We start from the raw sequence: 26923 nt of genomic DNA on the forward strand, positions 1-26923 counted from the left end.
TTCTTGGAATGGTTCTTCACTCGTCGTCTGACCCTGAGACGAAAAGGAAGGCGTCGATCAATGCCTGAAGAGCACACCTGAGACAATCTGTTTAATTAAATGTTCTTCCATCAGGCTCTATGTAGTCGTGCCGTAGATCATTTCGATGAAGTCATTAATCACGCCCAAGCATGGGTTTTTGGGAACAACGGAGAGACTAGAGAGAAGATTATGGAGAAATCAGGCATGAACTTACACACAGCCCGAGAGAGGCTTTTCATCAGATGCTGAAATGAAATGTGCTCAGAGCCTCTGACTGATATTTGAATGATTCACATGGTTTAGGACGTGCAGCTATATAAACAGGGTTGCTCCAATGCATCTGGTTCACAACAAAATCATCCAGACTCGGTTATAGATTTTTGTGCATCCCGCAAGCAAATTTTTTTTCTTTCAGTCTTACTGATTGACTATGATGCAAGTCGCTAATCTAAAAGCGATCAGTTTCTTTAGTAGTAAAATATAGTTGGGGACACCATTGTTAGCAATATTATGAATCATCAAGATAATTGATCATTTATAATGGTGTTATGTTTTATGAATTAATATGTTTATTTTTTTGCACACATACTCTACATAAAATGTATTGTTTAAATACCGTTATAGTTTATTTTGATTAATAAACAAACTATTTTTTTTTTTACTGAGTTTAACTGATTTGTAAATTATTTGTAAATCGTTCAATTAAAAGAATGCAATTTGTTTAGTAGTAAAAAAAAATTAGATATTGTTAGCAATATTGGTCAAAAAACATTATAATAATACAATTTTAAATATACTTTGATAAATTGTCAAATGTATTAATTCAAAAAAATATCCTGCATGCTTTAGCTGCCATGTAAGCAAAGGCTAACAAAGCTCAGGAGTGCTGTTTCATATATATTTCCAGCGATTAAAATGCAAATCATTTTTTAAATAAATAAATAAATTAGGGCTGTCAAATCAATTAATCACGAGTAATCACATCCAAAATAAAGACTGTGTTTAATTAATGTGTGTGTGTACTTTGTATATATTTATATGTATATATACACACACATACATGTAAGAAATATTTAAATGTATGTATGTATGTGTGGATATATATATATATATATATATATATATATATATATATATATATATATATATATATATATATATATATATATATATATATAAAATATTTCTTATACAATTATTTAAGTAAAAAGGTGGAAAATGTTGCCGATACTGAGAATAATTAATATCCTAATATTAAAATGACATTTAATTTGTTATATCGAATAATACATTAACAATGTGTCTGTATATGATAACTTGAAATAGTTGTTTAATTGTATATATGCATAAACACATATTAATATAATAGATTAATGTCAAACCTTTCATTACTACAATTCTGGTGACCGTTGTAAAATGTGCGTCCCGAAGCAAAAGCACCGATCCTCGACTGGTTTTAGGCATGGTTCAGTGGTGGGCTGAAGCCGATCCTCAGTCAAAGCTCTTTGGGGAAATTAGTGACCTGAAGACGCTGTATAAAACCAATGGGCAGTAAAGGAGCAAGGCCTCTGCTGTATCACATTAACTGCAGTGCGACTCATTTGTAAAGTGTCAGTCTCTCCACTGCTGTAAACAGAAACATTAAATCTACCTGATGTACCGTGCTGGACTGTGCTTCTAGGGGCTGGTGCCATTGTCAGGCTGTGTGTGGATCTAGGAGCGTGTTTGCTTCTGTGTGTGCTTGTGTTCTGTCAGCAGCACATCTGTGATTTCTCCTGCTTGGAACACTTCTGTCCAGATTGTGTTTGTTTTAGCTGGCAGATAAGAAGCCTGTGGAATAGGAAATAAAGGCAGTGCCTCTGCATGCCCTGGCAGTAGCTGAATTTAAATGCAAGCAGATTCGGACACCGATAGTGGCGTTTCGGTGACACGGTCGGGGATAAATTGTCATAATTTAAATTATTTTCACTTGGATATTTAGATTTATTCAGAAATAGATTTAGCATCAATGTGACTGAACCCAATTGACACCACTCACCACAATTTTGGATAACACTTTCTATAAAGCCGATATGTATAATACATTATAAGGGTGTTCTTGAGGCATTATAATAAATAACTTTATAATATGTTGAGTCATCCCATAAATATGAGCCAATCATAAGAACAGTCTTAATGTGTTATAATATTTACTTATTTGTGGTTATGAGAGAATGATAATTTATAACACACAATGAACATGAATCATCCACTTAAGTTACAATTATATTTTTCATAGTTAAAATGCATTAGAAATCCAATATATTCCCATTTTACTTATGTTACTTTACTTAAAGAGGACAGATAGCACTTATAAGTTATAATAATAGCAATATTCTTTTTCTCAAATAGACATAAGATCAGAGATCTCTTTTTTCAGCTGAAAGTATGAGCTAAATATCAAAATATGATTTTATATGGCATTTAATATGGCATTCACTGTGTGTCATATCCTTAAAAGTTATAATCGCATATTATAATGTATTAGAATTGTTTTATGATTATTCATGCGGTGTTATAACATATGTTTTTTTTAATGCGTTATGGATTATTATTATATTTATATAATTATATATTAAATGTTCATATCTATTGACGTTTTGACATTATGGCTGACAAAGAAAAAAAAACTGGATTTTTAAATCTCACGGAAACACGTTTTTCGTGCACGGCTGGGATTGTACAATGTGCTCATTTATGTTGATCAGCATATTTTGTGCATATAAACATATTCATTTTTGCAAATAGAGGTTATTGCAAAGACAAACCGCTACCATAAGTATTTTGCACATAATTCATCCTGCACCGTTTGTGCTACAAAAATGAATGACGTGTCAAATCGTTTGGCTTGTTCAGGAGAAGTGTTTTATTACTTTTCCAAGAAATCGGACTGCAGTTTTTCCTGGTGGACAGTAAACGGGAGAGAAAAGAATCCTACAGGCTGTTACTGAAGGAGCAACTTTTTCTTTTCACTTTTGAATTTATTCAGAAAATGCACAGCCTAAAGGCAACAAACATTTTCTTCCAACGTCTTTACAAATCATACACCATACACTAAGGACCAAGTTGTATTTATGAAACATATGCTGTCTAATTGTAAATGAAATTGAAATATGTGAATACTATATTTATAATACTGTTTGAAAATTTGGGGTCAGTAAAGTGTTTCTGAAAGAAGCCTCTTATACTCACCGAGACTGGATTTATTTGATATAAAATATAGTATAAACAGAAATATTGTAAAAAATATTATTGCAAATAAAAATAATAATTTTCAGCATCATTACTCCAGTCTTCAGTATCACACGATTCTTCAGAAACCATTCTAATATAGCATAATCATTTTATTTTTATTATTATCAATGGTTGAGCCGCTTAATAAGACAACTGTCAAACGATGAATTGCCATTAATTACATTAAAAATTATAAAATATGCTTATAAAATATATTTGTGTGTAATGTGTATTTTTATAATGTATGAATAATTATAAACACGCGTGTACAGAAAGAAAAATATATTATGTTTATAAATTAAACATATTTATATATAATATAAAATCTAAATATAACAGCAACTTTTATTTTGGATGTGATGAATCACAATTCATTATTTGGCAGCACTACTTGATATTAAATAAAAAAAATCAGGATTTGATAAATAAAAATAACAGCATTTATTTTGAATATGTTTATTTTTGTAACAATATAAGAATCTTTTGTGTCATTTTTACATATTTCACTACAAGTTCACTACATGTGACAAATAAAATCTTGAATCTATATATATATATATATATATATATATATATATATATATATATATATATATATTTTTTTTTTTTTTTTTCTTTTAATTTTAATGATCCAGACTGTATATACCGAGTGATACAGTGATCTCTGCTCTCCCATATACAAGTTAACTTATGTCTGTGTTTGTTCTACACAGTATACATGATAATTATCTTTTTATGCTCCCCACATGTTGTATGCATTTGACCTTACAGTCCAGGGAGAAACAAATTGTTTTGCTAATTATTTCGCGGTGTGGTTTGCACGTAATCGCACCCTTAGGCCATCTGCCTAACCAACACGCCGATGCCTCCGAGAGGAATGTTTCACAAGCGCTCGCTGAACTATGATACATTTTTCAAAACTCCAGAGACCTTGCATTGGGTTCCTGCCCCGGCCATCAAGCGGAAAAACACATATCCCCTGCTTGAATAAATTGGTGGTAATGGTGCCGCTTTCAATATTTCCTTTCTTTCTTTTGCAGACACATAGAGAACTGGACAGGATTGCAGATTCTTAAGGATGTCGACATGGAACTGTACACAGGACTCCAGAGACTGTGAGTATTAAAGGAACGGATTGTATGTGTTTTACACTAAAGCCTGATGCACACTGAGCGATTTAAGCTGTCGAACGCTTCCTTTAAGCTCAGGGCGAAGCATTACTGGCATTTGCTTGAGGGACCGCTCGTGTTTATGTGATAGAATTTTTAGTTTTGTTTGTCATCGAGGATGTCAAAACGTGAGTTGATTGATCGCACATTCAACGCTGTCAATCGTGACTAAAGCCCTGAGAACTAAATCACACCGTCTGACAGCAGATTTCACACAGTCTCCAGCGGCATTTACCCTTTCACTGGGGTTATATCATACAATATGACAAAGAACTATTGCAAAATAAATAGTAAAATCACAAATTGTGCAGTGGGCTTATACACTTATTCATTTTGTTATAGTTAAAGCTGTATAATATGAGGATAGATATGTCTACGATTTTCTTATGAGTAAAATATCTGTGAATTATATTCCCATTATGTACAATTTTACAATTATCCAGCTCTGGCGTCTGGTTTTACAGAAATATAAATAGGAGGGAAAACAGAGCCCGTATTCCCTTAATCATTCATCACAACGAGAAAAGCCAAAGAACATATTTCTGATGTGCAGCAAAAGATAATTAAGCTTCACAAATTAGTGATGTGGTTTTAAAAAAAACAGCTAGAGCAGTGAAAATTCCCATTTCCATCATCGGGGCATTAATTAAGAATTCCCAACCGACATAAAATATTACAAAACTGCTCGGAAGTGGAAACGTTTGAGTGGCCAAAGACTCTCCACATCTGGAGAACTGCAAAAAAACTGGAGTCGCGGGGTCAGAAAGCCAAGAAAAAAAAAAGAAGTGAAAAAAGAAATGAAAATGCTCTTATACAAAAACAATCCCCAGCTTATGCGGTTATCAGACACGACTGGACATTGAAGATAGGATTGGTGAACACAGGGATGAAAAGGACCCCAAGTGTACAATTAAATATACTGCTGTATTTTTGATGTGGGTCTATATTTCTGCTGGAGGTCCTGGGCATCTTGTTTAGACACAAGACAAAATGGATTCTATCAAATACCAACAGATGAAAAATCCAAAAGTGAGTTAGAAATCTTATAATAGACCATGTTTGAATCTTCCAACTGGACAATAATCCAAAAACAAACCTTAAAAACAACACAAAAATGGGTCTCTTGGCACAAAACCAAGCTTCTGCAATGGCTGTCTCAGTTCCCTGACCTGAACCACAGGAAAGGAGTGAGGTGAACTAAAGAGAAGAAGCATCATCATGGAGCTGGGAATCTAAAGGGTTTGGAGTGATTCTGGATGAGGGAATGGTCTCTGATCTCGTGTCAGGAGTTCTCTAACCTTAGCAGTCAACCAGGCGTGAGTCAGTCGGCAGAATCCAGGAAGCTTGACAAAGGGAGTTATCTAAAAACACGAGCAAGAGTCCAAAACAGCAGTTAATCCAAAATACACAGGCAAAGGTCTAACAACGGGAAAACAAGCAAGGCAGGATAATAACTAAATGGAGAAAACTAGAAACTGAAACAAGACTGACTCTGTAAAGGAGCTAGCACCTGGAGAGTGGTAAGCGCAGAACAATGCAAAGCTAGACTCTGAACTTAACTAAGTAAACATGGAAGGGATCTGTACTATAGCTACCACTTGGAGAGCGATGAACGCTAGACAACTTTGACTGGATGTAGCTTTAATCGGGAGAGTGTGTGATTGAACACAGGTGAAACCAATCTGTGCAAAGGAGTTTTTAACATCTTCTTTGATTATTACCCGGGAATGATCTTAGTTCTTGAATAGTTGAATGATGAATAGTTCTTAGTCATATCAGCCTAGAAAATCACAACTTTTCATTTTCTGCCTCTCTTAAATATCTAAACTATTTGGTCATTTTTGAACATGATGCCACTAGTCTAATTGGATTCGATGATCTATGCTAAGCTATGCTAAAAGGGCTTATTGCCTGAAGATCAGCTATTGGGGAGAGAATGAGCCCATTTCCAAAAAGTGTTCATTTAGAGAACAATTTAGTTTCTCAATCAACAAAAAAAAATCTCAGAGTGGGTTTATGTACCAATATCAAACAGAATTGTTATTTCTAATGCAATTAAAGAAAACAAGAAGTTGGTTGTCTGTTCTTAATTTCAGACAATTTGAGTTTTAACACAAGCGAGTTAAACTGTGCATAAAAAAATCTCTTAGTTAAAAGTATAAATATAAAGGCATATAGATGAAAAGGTCTAGTGTGAGGAAACAGATGCTGTGGATCCAGACCTCCCACAGAGTTTCATCACTCCTGCTTATGAGCTTCCCTTCACCTCTGTCAAGCCCTCCCATCTTTCTCACCCCATCCTCTCTTCATCACATCCTCAAGACAGAGTTTCTCTCCACTCCCCTTGATCCCTCAGTGAGGAAGCCAAGTGGACTCTTCCCAGCTTCCCATTTACATTTTTCTCATTAACATTGCTCTCTCTTCTGCTGATGGTGGGCTCTCCTGGTCCATCCCACGCCTGGTAACAGCTCTGACCTCCAGGCCTCTAAATTACCCTCGGAGGTTCCTCTAAAGGTCATCTGCTTCCGCATGTGTCGAGCTCTGCACTTCATATCTTTCTTTAAGCAAAAACACCGAAGATAGCAACGTTACATAACCAAACGCATGAATGCAGGACCTGTCTGTGGAGGTTTGGTGTGGAATGGTTTAGTTGAGTCATAAAACATCTCAGCCCACCTGAGGGGTATTGATGGGTAAGATGGTGTTTTTTTTACACTGATATTATGTTGACTTAACAATAATTATCTAATCTATCTATCTATCTATCTATCTATCTATCTATCTATCTAGCTTATTTATTTTGTTGTTTGGAAATATCTCTTTTGTGTTCCATGGTAGAAAGACGTCATATTGTTTTGGAAGATATTTGGAAGACACCATCCATCCATCCATCCATCCATCCAACCATCCATCCATCCATCCATCCATCCATCCATCCATCCATCCATCCATCCATCCATCCATCCAACCATCCATGCATCCATCCATCCATCCATCCATCCATCTTTATTTTGTTGTTTTGAAATATCTCTTTTGTGTTCCACGGTAGAAAGATGTCGCATTGTTTATGAGCATAAGTAAATGATGACAGTATTTTATTTTTGGCTGAACTATGCTTTTAAGCATGTATAGATCTTGAGTCGTTCAAAGCGCATAAGGCTGCACAACATTTGAAGTGCTAGGTTTTTTTGAGCATTTTTAAAAATTCAGCCAAACTTTGCCAAACTTCACTAGTTCAAACGTTGGTAGAGACCACCGACCTGCTCGTAGGGAGTTCAGTAGCGCACACAGAAGCACTATCACAGCAGCGCCGGAGTGAAATATCTGCCTACACTCGTAATCCCACCCCCACAAGTTCAAACGTGTCACGTGAAGGACCGTCAGGAGGGTTTCGTAATAAGGCCCCTTGCATTTGTTTTCAGGCTTTTAAGAGCTGAATGGTTAAGAGGAGAAATGGTATAAACATGGCCAACATCCTCCTTACATCTTCCACATAACAGAGACGGATAATTGTATTCCCAGAAATAGTTATAGCTATAGAGCCATCATCATAATAAAACTAATTCTGTACTGATTACTGTTCACCGGATAAGGGTGTTGTGAGTGTAATCACTTTTTGCATTAAATTCCTGTAATGAAAAGGATGCAGTCATTACCAATTAATGCCACTGAGACTGTGCACAGAGTCTTTAGGATGCACAATTCATTCCAGCTGCTGCTGCGGCTCAGTGCTGTGAAATTGGGGACCCTGATGATACCATTATTCTAATGACACTCTCTGAAGAGATGGGAAAGATGGTGAACTGAGATTGCTTCTGCAGTTTATCATCATAAACGGTGTATATCAAGCCGCAAGGCTCTAATGAACTGTTGGCTTCCTCAGGTTTGAATGATCGACTTGCAATGCCAGGTGCAAATGACCAACAACAGGGCCCTCAGTCAAAATTACTGGATGAACCGTGCTGTGTGGAGGCTGAAATAAATGTTGGTGGTCTCACCTTGGAAAATTCATCTGCCCTCATCATTGCTGGATTGATGCTGCTCATTTGTAGCGAGCCAATGACACCTGTCATTCACAGATTGTTGAGAGGAACTGTGCATTTTTCATACGTGACCCGTTCTCTCGAAACGAGTCGGAACACACACAGGGTACTTTTGAGCTGCAGGCAAAAAAAAAGTTGATTTTGTTCAAATTTGAGGTTTTCACTAAATATTGTATATTGTACATTTAATGATCTCAATGCTCCAAATAAAGATTAAACATCTGAAAGTGTCTTTATTTGAAAAGAAAAGGAATCAATCACTGCACTAGATTACATATATATATGTTCCTTTTTTCAAGTCAAGTCAAGTGGCTTTTTATTGTCATTTCAACTACATATAGCTGTGCAGTACATATTGAAATGAGACAACGTTTCTCCAGGACCCGGTGCTACATGAAGTCACATGAAGCTTTGCATCCGTTCTTATTATTAACCAAGAAAAAATAAATAAATATGTAATTTCTGCTAGGTGGTATTGCTTCACTACCTTCAGAAAACTTTAAATCAGTTTTTCTCTAAATTTACTTTGCAGACTTCACCGACTTTAAACAGGTGTACTTCAGTCATTTTTCATCCGATTTCAACAAGTCATACATCATTTTGAAGGTCTTTTAATGGAGAATTGCTGAATTGAGCCATAACATCACATATGATAGTCTCTCTCTCTCTCTCGTTTCAGGACAATAATAAACTGCAGTTTACGGACAATCCAGGCACGTGCATTTGCACAGAACCCTCACCTGCGCTACATGTGAGTAAAATGTCTTCAAAGTATGTTTTTGTCACTTTCTGAATTCATCTTTTAAGTGAATGAATCATTCGCTTCCACGCACTTACGTACCTAATATTGGGCAATTTACATTTAGTGCTCTGATTATACTGCTTGTCAGAAGTAGCTGGTGTAATGATACAGTGGACAGTCAGTGAATGAGTCTACTAATGTTTTTGATCATTAAGGTCGTTCAATCAGAAATTAACTTGATTCATTTTTACTTAACGTTTTCAACATCCCAGAAATGTCATAAAATCCGAGGGCAGTCACTGGTTACACACGCCGTAATAATATTTTCTGAAGTTGCAAAAGATAATAGTATGTTTTGTAAGTAAGTGCAGTCTTTCTACTTAAAAATTTTGTGTTTAATTGAACGTGCTACCTGCCACTTCGTTGTAATTAATTGTGAACTTGCTAGAAATTACTGAGTGAAAATCGTGGTAACACTGTAATATAATGCATTATAAAAGTAGTTTTAATGCATTAATAGTGTCTTTTAACACGCCTTATGGTGCACTGTATGAACCCATCAATAATTGCATTAACAAGTGCAGTATAATATAATATTTATCTATTCATCGTTATAGCTTTAGAAATATAATAAGACACAAAAAGGCATATTACAACAAAATTCAGATATTATAATGCATTCCAACTTTAAGATATAATGCATTACAATGCCTTAATAATACCTACATAATGCATTATAAAATATATCACCAGAGAGAACCGAGTTATGACCTTTTAATAAAAAATTACATAAATTGAAACATTCCTAAATGAATCGTTTACAATAAGACAAAAAGGATGCATGTAGAAAATATATTTATTTTTACAGTTATACCTATTAGTTGCGTATTAGCATGCATATCACTAGAATATTAGCCATTTATTAGTGCTAATTAATGCCTTATTCTACATCCATATAATCCTACGCTATACCTAAACTTAACAACCACCTTAATAACTGTTAATAAGTAATAATAAATAGCTAACAAGTGATACCTGTTATGAAGTGTTACCAATTTTTATTTTAACGCCACCTTTAAACAGTTTCCTGCTGTTTTTTTTTTTACTTCTGAAATGCAGGTGGCAGTTAGAGGGTTTATCTCTTTTAGAAACATAGCTTTTACTTTTCATGTTAGCTAACCTTTCATTGAACCGTTGCACAACTAATGGATAGACGTTCTTTTTACCACAGCTCATCATGATACTCTCATTACTGCATTTTTTACCTTTCATGCCAGTAAGCAAAATGTCTACCTGTGACCTTTGATGTCTGTCGGAGCCTCACAAGCACAGCAACACATGATTTTCTAGGGTATGCGGTAATGGTCTCAGTTAAAGGCAAGCGAACAGGCTAAGCACTTCGTGAATGGGCTAAAAAAGTAAAAGATCCTGCGTTCACTTGAGGCAGGGACGGAGCAGATGGACATGCTAATTGCGGGCTCATTAAGTAATGCAGTCAGGATCTTCAGTAACAAAGATGATGACTGCTTGTGTCTTATTCAATTGTGGCTCTCAGAAGATTAAAGTGGCCACTTTCGAAGCTGTAATAACTGATGGACAGTAAGTAAAGGACAGCATTTTCAAAAGACAAAACATATTGATTAAGGCCATGTGGAGTAAATTAAGTACAGTACAACTCTATGTTAGACCTCCTTGACTCTGATGAGTCTGTGTTTCTCTTAATAACAAAACATACAGTATTCAGTGAATATATATATATATAAGTCTCTTAAAAATAATGTTGTTTTTTTTTTGCAAAAATGGCATGAACCAATTTGATTTCCGAAAATATCCTTAAAGTAAACAGCTCTTAAAATATTTTTTTTTTAGTCTGAATAACATTTTAATAATCTAAGGAACATAAAGCACCTTTTATACGATGGCAAGGTTGCATGGTTGCAAAAGGTTCTTTATAGAACCATCAATGCCAATAAATAAACTTTATTTTTAAGAGCTGATGTGAAATAGAAAAAAAATAGCACAAAGAAAATTAGTTCTATTAAAACGTTTATTCGTTTTACGAAGAGCAAGTGGCAGTCCCTTAATTTTTCTCTTTTGATTTTGGGGTAAAATATGACATTTTATGAAATAACTTGCAATAACAAGAATATATAAGTGGTTTATTTCACATTTCGTTTTTTTACGGGGGACTTTAATCTCAACCGAAATTTCCATCACAATGAATTCCCCAGCTCCCAAAATAACCCGCTTGTTAATTCCAGACATTGACTTGAACGAACCTTTTGGTTTTTTTATGTGTCCTAAACGTCCTGTGTTTTAAATGACGGAGCGCAGCCTGGGTGGCCAGACGTTGTGTCTCCACAGCCCACATATCAACAGGAGCCTAATAAATCTGAAGGACCCATTGTAGGGAAGGAGGAAAGGTCATATCCTCTTGGGAGGGTGGAAAGTCTCTCCCTCATTAAGTCTTTCTCCTCTGTGTGATTCTCCTTTTTCGTGATTCACCGAACCCCTTCCTCTGACATCCCATTCAATTAGGGCCAAATATTACGTGTTCATTTGAACATGACTCAGATCGGCAATAGAATATTTCTAACAAAAAGGACTTCACCGTAGGGCTGAGTGAATGTTATGTGTGAAATACAGCTAGACGTACTATAATATTATAGTACTATAAATTATTTTCATTTTTTTTTTATATTTCGTCATATTATACACTGAAAGTTAAGGTAAGTGGTTTCAATCAATTTATTTTATCTACATGTAAATAAACAATTTTATTTCAACTAAGTTTATTTAAATGTAGTTAAAAATCTGTAAAAAAAAAAAAAAAAAAAACGTTAAATTAAAAATGAAAGTTTGTAACCAATTACCTTAAAAAAAGTTTGTATAGTTTTTTTATATAGAGTTGTACGTATTAGATCACCTGCAAACTGAATAAATGAGCTTTCCACTGATTGACAACTGTTTAAAAATCTGGAATCTGAGGGTGCAAAAAAAACCTCAAAATATTGAGAAAATCACCTTTAAAAGTTGTCCAAATGTTCTTAGCAATGCATATTGCAAATCAAAAATGAAGTTTTGATATATTTACAGTAATAAATGTACAAAACGTCTTTAAGGAATATAATCTTTGGCTATTGCTAAAAATATACCCCAGACACTTAAGACTGGTTTTGTGGTCCAGGGTCACAAATATGTGTTGCTTTAATGTACACTGAACCTCTTTGGTGAATATTAATATTATAGCTTTTTTTTTTTTCGGTTTTTGATGCATAAATTCTTATTTAAATAAGTGCTTGTTGATGCTTCATTCATGTGGAAATACAAACTGAATTTAGAATGCATTGCATATATTCAGTGAATCTGAAATGACTTATTCTCAGTTTCAAGTTTCTTTCACTTTAGCTGTAAACATGCATTTTAACCATGTTTGGATTCAATACGTTGGCTATATACAGTTCTCGCCCAACTAATTATCATGCGCTGCACGTGCTGTCATGTGACGCACTCTGGAGCCAGTAACACAAATGCCAAGCAAATAAAGTTAGACGAAGAACAGTTACTGTAGATGCGGTTAATAGGACAGTTAGATGCATTAGCTGCCTTAGAAAGATGATTAGCCTACATGTTCTAAATATAACATGCATTATGGATTATTAAAAGGCAAAGAAATGGTTGAGTTTGCAAGGACAGCAAAGAAAAAACAAAAATACCCATTTCCAGATGAATCCTGATGAATCTGTACAGGATTAAAAAATGATTTATACATTAGTGGATATAAAAATAAGGATTTTGTGTCATTTTTATACGTAATAACTATTTATGGAAAGACTACTAGCAATTAATGGTAATTAGAACAACTGTATCATATTATAATCTATTTTATTACGCTTATATGTGTGACTATAAATAAAGTGACCTCAAAATCAGTACTTTCAAGTACAGTTATTTTTAGTATAAAACCCCTGAGATCCCGCACTGATCTTAAGAGCTTCTTCCCAGTAAAGCCCGATTTCTTTTTGTGGGCTTACTGATTTGTTGTTTTTTTTTCTGGCAGATCACTTTACTCCATCCCGACACTTATGTGGACTCACCAGAGAATGACATAACTGCTTTTCTTGGCCCTAAATGTTTTAGTCAGACTAGTCAGACTCCATTTGGCAGATGCAGCATGTACCGCTCATCGAGACAACGGTGGCGGTAAAATGGCCTATTCTTATTGCGTCTATTTACAGTCGCATGTTAGAGCGAATTTCTCGAACTTGAGCTGCTGTTTTCTCAGACACCCCAGCCGTGAATGATGTAAAGTGATATCATGGAGTGTGTTCTTTAAAATTTATGGACACTTAGGGCTCCATCGTTAGTTAAAGGCCGAAAGCTGTGATGGCCGTGAACACTTTTTTTTAGCGACCGGCGCACCAGAAGTCGCTCTTGCCGTTTTTTGTGCAAAATGAGCTGCCCGCAGATTTGGATGTAGCGAAGTAGGAAGACTTTAGAGGTTGTGAAAGCTTTCCAAACATCCCTGTATGCAGAACGCACAGCATTTAGTCTTTGCGGGTGATAAGCTAATAGCTGTGGTTGGGAACAGAGCAGGAATTCAGAGGGGCCTGTCCACTAACATGATACTCCGCTTGGATTAATTGCTGGTTTTGTTAAAGGTTGAACGTTACACCCCTTTGTTTGTTACAGTGCAAAGCACTCTTTGTGTGTGTGTGTGTGTGTGTGTGTGTACAATATCATACCTTTTTTTTTTTAATCAATTTTACATAAAAAACAACCTTGTCTCATAAAAATATGTACCTCTGTGCACTTTTTTATGCGCCTTACTGCACGTTTCGCCGCAGTTTCAAATAAAAATGTCTACTGAGTGGCACTAAAACACAGGTTCAATGCGTTCAATAGCCAGGCACGTTTTTATTACTTGGACATAAGTATGTATTGAGGCGGTTCAGAATTCAAATATCCATGGACTGTTGCTAAAAGCTAACGCTCTATCGTGTTGGAAACATGCCCTACACCAAATCCAACCCTAAACCTAGCGTTAACAAATGCAAAACTGATGCATTTGTTGATGTCACTACAACTTCCTTTTACACAGATCTGACAGGTCTTATCGAACTGTAGTTACACAGGATTCGGGGCTACTCGGCGCGCAAGTGCGTCTCTGTACTCCGTGAGCTACCGAACAATTCTACAGTCTATGAAACCCATAGATATGAAGCTGCATATGTGTGATGCTAAAGTTCAAAAGCATCAGTTTTCATTATTAATATTGTTTTGAAGCATGATATTTTTCAAGTAACTGTGTCAAACTACAGTAGTATGCACTTATTGGCACTTATGCACTTACCTCGCTACAAAAGTCCGCCAAGGTGTGTTTATGCCATTAGATCAAAAAGAAAAAAAATTAAAGATGCATATTAAATTGTTAATGTCCTTTGCATCTTTGCAAATGCAAAAAAAAAAAATAATCGAACAATTATGCTATTCAAATCATTAACGTCATACATTTTCCTTTTTATCTTGTATTTAATACTGTGCCTTTTTAATGGAAAAAAAATAGTGTCAAGAGTTGTCTGACTTCATTTTTGTTAAACGTCCCATCTGGGTTTCATTCCATGAATAAATTATCCGTTAAGAAGTACTTCATCATTTACTGATAAACGGCAGAATGTCTTGGGATCTTGTGCATCTTATGTGGCGGTTCTTCATGAAAAGAAATTAAATGTTCTACTATGACTTTGTACGACTGAGAATTGATTTATGCTGTATTTTTATTACCGATGGTCTGCTTGTCCGGTGTCCTTTGGGATTCTGCCATGTTTTTCACCTATATTTGGTTCTCAATCAGCAGCAGCACAGACTTTTTATTTATTTATTCTGGAGAATATTAGTTTTAGCTCATGATGTGAACATATCATCTGGGTTTTATGTAGATTTTTTCATGAAACAGCCTTTAAAGGATTTGCTCCTCCCAAAATAAACATTTGCTGCAAATGACTAACCCTGAGATCGTCCAAAATGTAGATGAGTTTGTGTCTTCGCAGAATGCAGATTTCGTGAAATTTAGCATTGCATCACTTGCTCACCAATAGATCCTCTGCAGTGAATGGGTGCCGTCAGAATGAAAGTCAAAAACAGTCCGCGAGTAATTCACATTTACATCTTATGAAGTGAAAAACTGTGATAAATTGTAATGAATAAATACTCAAGACATTCCTTTAACTTCAAACCCTTACTCCAAGCTAAAATAAATGTCTAATATTAATAATTCTGTTTTCACATTAAAAGACATTAATTGATAGACTGGAGTGGTGTGGATTACTTGTGAATTATTGTGATGTTTTTATCAGCTGTTTGGGCTCATTTTGACGGCATCCATTCGCTGCACAGGATCCATTGGTGAGCAAGAGATACAATGCTAAATTTCTCAACATCTGTTCCAATAGAAACAGAAGAATAGAAGAAACCAACCTACCCCAATGCAACCCTTGGATGGTCTGAGGGTGAATGCATTTTCACAAAACAGATACAGCCGGTACGGGTGGATGTATCTTAAGGGTTTCTTACTTAAATTCACAGCGACCATTTATAACAATAAAAAACAGCATTTAATAAATATTACATTATATTACATTATTTTTCTCACCACAAGAGCATAGTTCTCCTTTACCAGGTAGCCTTCATGCTGGAATCTGTCAGTGGTAGCCAAAGATGATCTATAGCGAGTCGCTATAATTGCAATACGGCAGATATATGAGACGTAAGTCAAATGTATTGTTTTCTCTGCGGGCTTTAACTAATATCATTTTTTCCCCCCTCAAGACTTCTGTCTTTTAAATAAGATTAGGGCGTATCGATCCACCCCAGCTCACGTGCCTCGCTCAGTCAGCAGCTTGGATTTTGACAGACAGTTACGGGCTCTGGGCCTGACACCATGTGTACACAGGTAAAGACAGCCTCTCCAAGCCGCTGTCACTCATTCCGGTCGAAGCATTTTATCACAGCCGCGAGCTCAAGCTCATCACTGTCGGCTCAAACTCCGGGGGATTGTGGGAAGATGTCTTCCATTCACACCCTGTCCGCTCACCGCTGGGGTCATCTTGTTTTAGCCTGCTTTCTCAACAACGGCTGATAGCTGATTCCTGCAGCACAGAACCGGATGCGTTTCATGCCAGACGGTGGAAAAAAAAAAGTTTTGTTGGTGTGCTCAACATTGTCGGTCTCAGTTGGGCAGCCTGTTTAACATAATTGCAGAAAAATGTGAACAAAAACTGAACTCGCGGTGACATTTATTCAAGTTGTTGTTTTTGAGATGTTTCAGGCAGTGAGCTAAGTTGTTTACATGACTGGTTCAGCGCTGCGAATTTGCACATATAATTACATTTTTATTTCCATTTTAGTTTTTTTTTTTTACCCGCAGTAACTGTGACTTTCTCTGCGTATAAGAAATGATCACGCTTTTATTGAATTACGGGCTGCAGCTGCATTCGTCTTCACTGTTTCCGAATCATTTCGGTTTCCTGAATGTGTAAGCTGAAATTTGAGAAATAAATGGGAAAACTAAAACTGATATTTAAATACAAATGTGAAGCTGAAGCAATATGCTCGAACCGTTGTGACACGCGCGCTGACTCGTTACACATCACGTTAAGATTTAGATCCCCCCCCACAATTATAATCAATTCATAAAAATTTGCACATGTAGTACGGTTGGGTTAAATGTGAAAGTATTTGAAGCATGCGGTACTGTGGTACAAGCGCAGGTTTCATGCACAATATTATTCTCAAAGCTGTGCATGCATCTGACTGAACTAATTTAAACCCACAGAGGCTTAACAGGCCAGAGCTCTCCCGTCAGGTTAGGCCTCCAGACAGTAGGACACTGGCGTTGTCAAATCTCACAGTTTTTTCTTTTTTGGCCGTACCGGTCAGCTTGGCAGAGACGATGCTAATAACTAAAAGAGGAAACTATGTGGGCAGTGTGATTCCATTTCATATCCCACCACTATTCAATCCATCCTTTATAGTCCACAGCTGACTTCTAGATTTTTATTTTTTTTGCACCAGACAGTAAGTCACGAAAAGCCATGAGAATCCTTTACAGTGATTTCTCCTACGGTGACCATACATCCTCTTTTTCCTAGACATGTTCTGGCCAGAATTGCCTAAAATGTCCAAGCTTTGGCTTTTTTTCTCCTTCCAGGCCTTGACATGTCTTGGAAAAAGAAGACATGGTTACTAATATCCCCATTACTATTTCTTCCATGATTAAGCCCGTGGTGAAATGACTTAATATTAACATAACAACAAACCTTTCTTGTTCAAAGTAATTGATGCCTGTAGATATTAGCATCATTTTATGCTGTTTACAGGTGCCAAGCAACATATCACATTATATATGTGCATGTATACGCACAGATCTTCCCGATTAAAAGATTAGCTACTATTTAAATAATTCTCAAAAAAGATCATGACGATTACCGTTTTTTAACCGTTGAGTTAACTATAACTTTGCATTAGGGATAAATTACATTTTAAAATATATTCAGATAGAAAACAGCGGAAAAGCTGACGAATAAGAGTATGTCTTCCCATACATCTGGTTGATCCCACTTATATAGTGCGGCCAATTATGTGAGGGAAACCAAATCTCTAGCCGATGGACCAGATCAAGGCAGCCCACTGATTGAGTTTTGCAGGGGCGTGCAGCTTTGCTCCAAACACCGTAACCCTGTGCCAGTTCAACATTGCCATCTGCCCCTGTCTCTCAACTCATCAGAGCAGCTGAAGGTGGCGGGCCCAGGTGCCAGGGCACGGCGGCTCCGTGGATGACAGCTTTGAGCTGCTGTGAGGAGCCGGCATTCTGCCAGGCCTGGGCACAGTGACAGTTCAGCATTCATTAGTGCCCCTCACACCTCTGTCGTTCACGGGACCCTCTAGTATCTGTCCTGACAAGCTTTGCCCTTATCGGTGCATTTGAAGGTATAAAATAGGGTTGGTGTGTCACGGTATACATCACGCTATGAAAAGAGCCATCCGCCAGATAACGTTCAAAAGTTTGGAATTGATTTATTGATTTATTAAAAATGTTTCTTTATGCTGACCAAGGCTGCATCAAAATACTGTAAAACTGTTATATTATAAAAATAATTTTTCAGCATCATTACTTAAGTCTTCAGTGTATTTAGTGCCAGTTAATTTCATGTATCCTTGGTGTAAAAATAAATCAATACATAAATAAATAATAGTAATAATAAATACAGAGCAGGACATATTCCAAAAAGTTTTTTCCTGCTAATATAACTATTTTGAATGTGCCGTTACAGTTATATAAAATGAAAGCTTTAAGTCGAGAGTGTGGGAACAATCTATAACATGCACCAGTCCTTGTTAGCATGCCACATGAATTTTAATTAGGTGACACTGGCCCAATAGTCATAAATAATGTTCTGAAAAGCTACTTACACCGAGGAAAAAAAAAAAAAAAAAAATAATAAATATATATATATATATATATATATATATATATATATATATATATATATATATATATATATATATATAAAATAAGTAATTGTACCAAATTGTATTCCTGTAAAATTATCTAAACATACTTTTACTCCAAAATACATTTGTGAGAATCGAACATTTTTTCTGTATTAAGGATGTTTCAGTGCTTTGTAATCAATGCTGCTTAAAAAAATTATTATTAATAATTGTATTGTGGATGTGGAGAGAGGTTTCTGTTTGGTCTTAAAGATTCCGTGTTTTCGTTTGCAAAACTCTCAATTCATAATGGCCATTTGCGCAGAAAGTTGGAGGGGGCAAAAAGCCTATTTACGCCCTGTTATAAAAGCTGCTGCAGCCTTGCTCTTGCTGCCCACCGCTAGCGCCAAAAAAGCAGAACACATTTTAGCAAAGTGTTGATTCCTTTGTAGGCCTTTGGGGAAAGTGAACAGGTGACTTTTATAGACAATGCTTTTGCTACTGCTGACGGCTGATGAGACTCCGAATGGATTTGTGAGTGTAATAGGAGAGCTATTGAAGAAGACAGCAGAGAGGTAGTTTCACCTGCTGGGTGCAGAGACCACCCGGAGGAATTGAAACACAGGCGATGCTTTATTTGGTCTGGCTGCAGTAGAAGCAGATCTTTCATGTCCCAAGTGTTTTTGTTCCCCATCCCTCCCCCCACCTGAGCTTATATTTCCTCTCTTTTCAAGCATCCCCTGCCAGGATTATGCCTGAAAGCATGATGTCCCATCTCATGAATCTATTTCCTCTACTCATTGTGCAATCACTGAAAACCAGCGTCATCAAAGCCAGACAATCAAAGGGGACAGTATTTGAAAAGCTATTTGCGGGGCAGTGCACCTCGTGCAATGCAATCCCCTCAGTTTTCTAGTTCGGAGACTTGCAATATGTTCCATTTAAAGAACCTTTTTTGTTTTCCCTTTTATTTTTTTGGTGCCACAGAGCGTGCAAACGCTGATGAGATGAGTCGGTTATTTCACGATCGTATACAAAGCGCCGGTGCATATTACCGATTTTAAAAAAGCCTTTTTTTGACAGCAAAGAGCAATTGGACAGCAGTTACACCAAACAAGGCATTAATGGAGCCATTTTAAACTATTATTGCTCTTGCGTGCCTTTCTATGCAACTTCTCGGTAATTAACATGAACGTGTTGACGTGAAAATAACACATTCTGTTAACAGCACCCGCTTGGGTCTGAGAAAATATTTCTATTGTGGTTCCTGTTGTTGCGTATAACGGTTGAAAACATTTATTCTGTCGAGTGTCTTAATATTAGCGAGTTTGGTGAGCCATTATGATAATTAGGGATGCACCGTTCTCTTGATTTTTTACATTTTGCAAGCAAATGGGCCAATTCCTGTACTGACTGTAATTTTGTTTCTTGGTTAAAGAAAGAAACAAAAGAGAATGAAAAAGTCTTTACACGATAACTATTTGCTCTGCTACAAACTGAATTGACCTTAGACCAAAAATATCTGTGCCGATTTGAAATTAAACGCGATTATAATTTGCATTTTCGTCACGATCAGCTATAATAAAACAATGTTTGGAACAAAAACTCAATATTTACAACTCTCCTGCATTTATTCGATCCAAAATACAGCAGAAGCATATCTTCCAAACAAGCAAACGTGAAAAAGATTAACCCAGTGACTTCGTTTTAGTAAGCCTTTTTCTGCAAGCCTCTGAAAAAACAAGCGCGTCTGATCTCGCTCCCTTTGTAACATTGCAAAGGGATCTCATTATGATATTCTGAAAGTTTCTATCCGAAGCGCCGTCGTTTTGATCTCGCAAGACACAACGGTGTACGAGTTCAAACGCCACAGCGATGAAGGAGACAGTGGATTTGGACAGTGGCAGTGGATTTATTGATTATATTGCCGATGCCACACAGATCTATTATAAACGTGAGATTTATTTCCCAGCTGTTTACCTTCACAGACATAATTAACGACTGTTTTTGTAACTCGTGCGTGTTTTTTAATTTAAACCTGCGTGTGAACGAGAACTTAGTATAACGCTCGCATGCTGTGACAGCCATTTTCTAAAACGCACGATAAACACGACAAGTCAGATTCAGACGTTTTTAGCAGGTAGGAGCTGTGATGGTGAGGATCTATTCTGGAGCAGCAGCTCATTTGCATTTAAAAAGACAGGCATGTAAATCAGCTTCCACTCAAAATAGGCATTTTCAAAATTATACGATAAATTATCTGTGGGGTGTATAGAGGCGAATCTTCACAAACAAATTATGAGGACACAAGAGACTTACGCTACATATTGTAAAAAGGGGCTCCCTTTAAAATAACTGCTTTCTATTTAAATACGTTTTATACCTGATTTGCTGTTTTTGGATCAAATAATTGCTTGCTTTGTGAGCAGAAGAAAATAAAAAATCTTAGCGCGCACGAACTTCGACTGGTGGTGTATGTTTTTATTTTTTTATTTTAGTTAGATTAATGATTTTAGTTTATATTTACTAACCTTTAAAGTCTTTTTTTTCACTTTCGCCCTGAAAGAAATGCTTTTAACCCTATACTGACTAATCCTATATTCACTTTTTCGGATCTTTCGCTACTATTACCGATCAGCATACATTCAAGATTGGAGCGGCCAAACGTTTTAGGGCTCGTAAGCTGTGTTTTAAATTTAAAGCGTGTATCTGCAGTTATGAATAATAGACGGCAGCATGACTCAGCCTCGTGAAGAGAGAGAGAGAGAGAGAGAGAGAAGCAGAGGAAACTGAACAGGGTGGGTGGCACGCAGCATCTCTGACAACACAGCTCTTAAAAGTTAGCTTTAGCCAAGACAAAAACAGACACTGGCAGAACTCCATCTCAGCCCTTGAACCAGAGCTGAGCAATTAAGCTCCCGGTTGGTATTTTTTTTCCCCCCAAACATGTCATTCCAGGGATTTTTTTATTTATTTTTTTAAAAAAAGAAATATTCCGCCAGTCTTTAAATGTGCACAGCTTAACTCCGTTTATGACTCAACGTGTGCTTACACAGTCTGTAACCTTTTTGTGATGGATTGATTGATTTGAGGAGCTTTGTAGAGAGCTTCATGCGGATGTATTGCCTGCTAGATGTTATAAGGTCGCTTTCTGAGAAAAAAGAGCTTGTCAAATGAATCATAAATTGTGTATAGCTTTAAAAGGTAGCCTACGTACTGTATAACTCTGCTTCCTTCACCTAAAGTTATATTGCATCTATGTATTGCATTTATAGCATGATTAAAATAATACGTGCATAACTGACTTTTTCACATTTTTTTAGATACAGTTATCACTGTTAACAAACCATTAACAACGGCTTTACCATAAACTACTAATTTGCTGATTATTAATAGCGTGTAAGGTAGTTGTTAAGTTTAGGTCTAGGGTGGAATTAGTGATGTAGAATATGGTCACGCAGATTATAGGCTTTATATGTACTAATAAACAGCCAGTATGCTAACAATATGCAAGCTAATAAGAAATTTGTTAATTGGCCACTATACTAAAGTGATACCAAAATATTATCAAAATTATAAACGGGTATAGAAATAGTACAGAAAAACAGGAATCCAGTGAAATTGGGTAACTTATAGGAAACAGCATTAACTAGTTGCATTGCAACATTAGCATACTGACTGTTTATTGAATACTTATAAAGTGCGTATTTAATGCCTTTGTTTGCATGACCTGAAAAAATGTGAGTGTGTGTGTGTATGAGGAATTTATTTTCAAAAATAGATAACTCCGTTTTTATCGATTCTCAGAAATCACGTTATTTTTCCAATTAATCTCAATAAAACTGCAGTTGGGTTATTTTGACTTGGTTAAAAAATAACTACAGAAAACACAACAAAAACATGATTTTATCTGGTTTTGAAAATAAACTCTCTCTATATATTTAAATAATGTTAATAAAGTTTAAAGTTCCCGGTAGGAGGTAGGTTAAGGTGTATAGAGTATACACTTTGTACACCAGCATGTGTGTGTTTGTGTGAAGACACATAATATTCATATTTTCAGTCTTTACATTTCTACATCTATTGCTATTTCTGTTTTAGTTGAGTACTTTAACTTACTGTATTTCAGTTAGGCGACAATAACATTTTTTAAAAATATTTTTTATTTCTAAACTTTATCTTGATTGACAAAAAACATTATCGTTTACATCAAAATTTTTTATATCGTATTGTATTCAACGTGTGCATACATCACGTGGTATAAAATTGATATAAAAATACATAATTCGCAAATTGTAGACAAATTGTAATTCACAGTCATGGCCCCGGCGGAGTAGTCCACCCCCACATGTGACAGTGTGTGGTTCCTGTTATTAGCACTGAATCACTGGCCTGCCTCTCAATCTGTGATTGAAGAGCAGTATTGAAATCGTACCCTCACTGACCCAGACGTAAACAGTTGCTTCAGAGGCAAGTAGCAGAACGCCTGTGAGCGCATTATGATGATTCATAAACCTCCTCTGTATATCACTGATTGTCGTGAGGTCATATACGGTCTCATAGTTCTATTGTAGAAGTGTATATGTAGATGTATTTTCCACCGATGAAGTATAATGTTGCTCTCTGAGCTTTTAAAAGAGCATATGGCGTGTTGATTACCATATTCATACGACATGGTATTTACCTGATACTCGGCAGCGCATGATCACGGTATTACGACGGTGCTCATTAAATTTTACATTTCAATTTGCACGCGTTTTTCCGTCAAACGACTATACGAGATCAATGCTTTTCTGTAAAACGCGCGTTTGGGAGTGCAGAATTGGAAAATGCGAATATTCTGCATCTCTCTCCTAGACTGCTACGTTTTTTTTCCATTTTTCAATAAATCCAGCCTGGCTCCCGCACAACTGGTGCCAAATTAATTTATTTCTTAATTCATTAACTACCATCCGCCCTGTTCAATTTGCACTGACATTTTTCTTCACGGTGCTGAAAGATGACCTTTTAAAAGAGCAGCTCCTGAAATACGCAGGTGGCTCTACACAAAACACCGAAACATTTAGATTTACATTGAAGGCATTTAGCAGACTCTGTTATCTGGCGAGTATCGCAAATAGTCTTTCAGTTCCTTTTAAGAAAATTGCTGCTGCTCTCTACCAGCATACATGTTTTCATCAGCGTTACTACAGCGTTCGGCTTCGCATGATCCTTCGGAATCGTTATAATAAACTAATATTGTGCTGCTTGAGAAACACTTTTTATTATTATATCATTGTGTGCGAAATATATTTTTCAGGATACTTTGATAAGTGTAGCTTTAAAAATAAAAGCATTTGTGTGGATTTTATAATATGTTAAAGTCTTCACGGTCACATTTGATGAATTTAATGCAGAATAAAAGAATGCGTTTCTTAAAAAAGAAAAAAAGCAGTGTTCCAAATTCTAAATAGGAGGCGACAAGACTACGCAGCCTTAAGAAACCTAATTTTAATTGAATCTAATTATGTGGCAGCACTGTTTGATCAGTCAGGGTAAAGCAATACCAGAATGCATTGCGTCATATTTTCTTTCTTAATGTACTGGAATTCATTTAATACTAAAAAACAGTGTAGAATTGTAACCGCCAGGCTACGTCGCAGGACCAATTGCATTGTTGGGCTTTTTGAACTTGATCCAGCAGGTTCATAGCAGAGGAAGTACATATGAATATCTGGCCCGGTTTAAGATCAGCTGGGCTGCGGCGTTCTCCATGTGCTGCAGACATTTTATTGCTCATACTGGGCCGTCGGCCAGCAGTGAGTTGCGGTAATGAAGATGAGACCAGTGTAAGGGCTGTACTGTAGTAAATCTCCCGTCCAACCGACAGGAATAGAGATCCAGTGCTTTGAATTTCGCAGGTTTGTCATTATCTTAAAGGGGTCATATGATGAGCAATCACATTTTCCTTGATCTTCTAAAATAAATGAGTTTGATGCACTAGGAAAACGTACTGGAACTTTCACAGCTCAAAAGTTTGTTTGGAGAGATTTAGCATTGCATCGGTTGCTCTCAAATAGATCCTCTTCAGTGAATGGGTGCCGTCAGAACGAAAGTCCAAACAGAACATGTGATCCACACCACTCCAGTCCATCAGTCAACATTTAGTTAAGGGAAAAGCTGCATGTTTGGTTAACGCATTAAAACATCACTTCCATCTTAAAATACAAGTCCTATGTTAATAATATCGCTTTCTCCAGTAAACCAGAAGAGAGATATGCACAGATCAAGCACGGTTTTTAAGGGAAAACAGTCTAAAACATTTCTGTGTATTTTTTTGAGGAAAAGAAGTAATGGACTTCTACTGGAGAAAGCAATATTATGGATTATGGATTATACTTTTGGCCAGAAGGTAGAGTTTAAAGATAAAACGCCTTAATAATGGATTTGTTTCTTACAAACATGCAGCTTTTCACTTCACAAGACGTCGGCCGATGGACTGGAGCGGTGTGAGTTTCTTGTGGATTATTGTGATGTTTTTTGTCAGCTCGTGTTTTAGGATCCGCTGGTGATCAAGCGACGCGACGATACATCTCTGCATATCTGCTCTGATGAAGAAACAATATTTTCAGCGAGTGCTCATTTTTATGTGCACTGCATTTTTTCAACTGTTTTCAGTGCAGACGCGTGGCTGGTCAATGGCGAGTTTAAAAGGAGAACCGCACTAGAGATGTTACTCCTAAACATCAAACCATAAAGAATGGAAAAGTCTGCCAAACCGTGTGCTGTTCCTAACTGAGTGTAGCACCTGCCACTCTGCATACGCTTCTCAACAATCCCAATGTTAGACACAAGCAACTCAAGTTATTTTTAACAAAGTGCCTGATCATTTCAGTCGGGCTATACATTTGCGCGGCATATTTCAGCTCTGACTGTGTTGCGATTTCATAGAGTGCATGACTTTTGGATGAGATGGTTGAAAAATGATTATAAAATTTGGACCCCACAACAGAATCAAAGCAGCAAAAACATATGAGTCATGGGGCAAAAAATTAGTCTGTAGGTTTGCAAAGAAGATTTATTTTCTTCTCAGATGTTGTGACTCTCTGAAAATAAAGATAAGTTCTCTAGTTATATTAACCTTTTTTTTAATTAAATTTATTTTTTTACAAAAAAAAGATTATTTTATAAATGTTATGTTTTATAAAAGTTATATAAATGTTTATAAATGTAATGAATATTTTAAAAAAGTTGATATTTAGGATAACTAATATAATGAGAGCTGAGTTGATTACTTACTAATTGTAATTAATTACTGATTACAAAGTATGTGACAAAAATTGTTAGTATAATAAGTTTCATAATTACATAATCAGACTACTTTTTGATTACTTTTAACCTAATGTGTTTATCACATTGATTTAATATTAGTATAATATTGTACCATAATGATTTAAAAATGCAAAGAAAAAATGCAAAAAGAATAATTATGTTATATATTATTATAATTAATTTAATGCTATTGAGTGAATAATATGTAATTGTGTGATCAATAAAACATTAACTGTCGTTTGATTCAGAGTATTTAAAAATGTAATTTAATTACCAATTACAAGTACTTGATTTTTGTAATTACGTAATCCAGATTACATGTAATTGGTTACGGCTATGTGTAGCATTATATCGATATGCCAGTTTTTTGTTTGTTTTTTTGATAGCACCAAAGAGATACTAAAAACATTTTAACAGAAAAAGTGCACTTTAATATGCTTCACCTTTAAGTAACACCCACAAAGATGTGCAATTACACAGATTGACTTACGCAACACATTTTAATAAGACTCCATCAGAAGCTCTTGAAGCAGAAACTGAATGGTTGAATTACTATGAGTTTCAAATAAAAAAACAGACTAATGCTCAAAGGCCTCAGTCAGAGAGTACGCGTGTGTGTTTTTGAGTGTGTGTTGTGGGTGTTGACACTTTAAAGCGCACAGCGGCAACAAAACCCCTCCCCCTGCATCAGGCAGCATCAGAGAGCTTGTTGCTATGGCGACTGTCTTTGGCAGCCAGCAGTGCTTGTTATAAAACTCATAAGAGTTTCTAATGACCCTGAGAATACGCCAGTCGTCTAGTCAAAATAGCTTCTTATAAGACATGCATCCGTCACATCCATGCAGCCATCTCACAGCTGCGCATTTCTGTAA

At 36.1% G+C, this 26923-nt stretch overlaps 1 protein-coding gene across 1 annotated transcript in view; it reads left to right on the plus strand.

Annotated features, from left to right (window-relative positions):
• ntrk3b (neurotrophic tyrosine kinase, receptor, type 3b) overlaps nucleotides 1-26923 on the plus strand; it is a 104712-nt gene that overhangs the window by 12890 nt on the left and 64899 nt on the right. Inside the window, exons 2-3 of the mRNA XM_043243219.1 lie at nucleotides 4335-4409; nucleotides 9186-9257. Of these exons, the coding sequence (XP_043099154.1) occupies nucleotides 4335-4409; nucleotides 9186-9257 (147 nt within the window). The remainder of the gene's footprint in view (nucleotides 1-4334; nucleotides 4410-9185; nucleotides 9258-26923) is intronic.

Source organism: Puntigrus tetrazona, chromosome 7, assembly GCF_018831695.1.
Source record: "Puntigrus tetrazona isolate hp1 chromosome 7, ASM1883169v1, whole genome shotgun sequence".
NCBI lineage: Eukaryota > Metazoa > Chordata > Actinopteri > Cypriniformes > Cyprinidae > Puntigrus > Puntigrus tetrazona.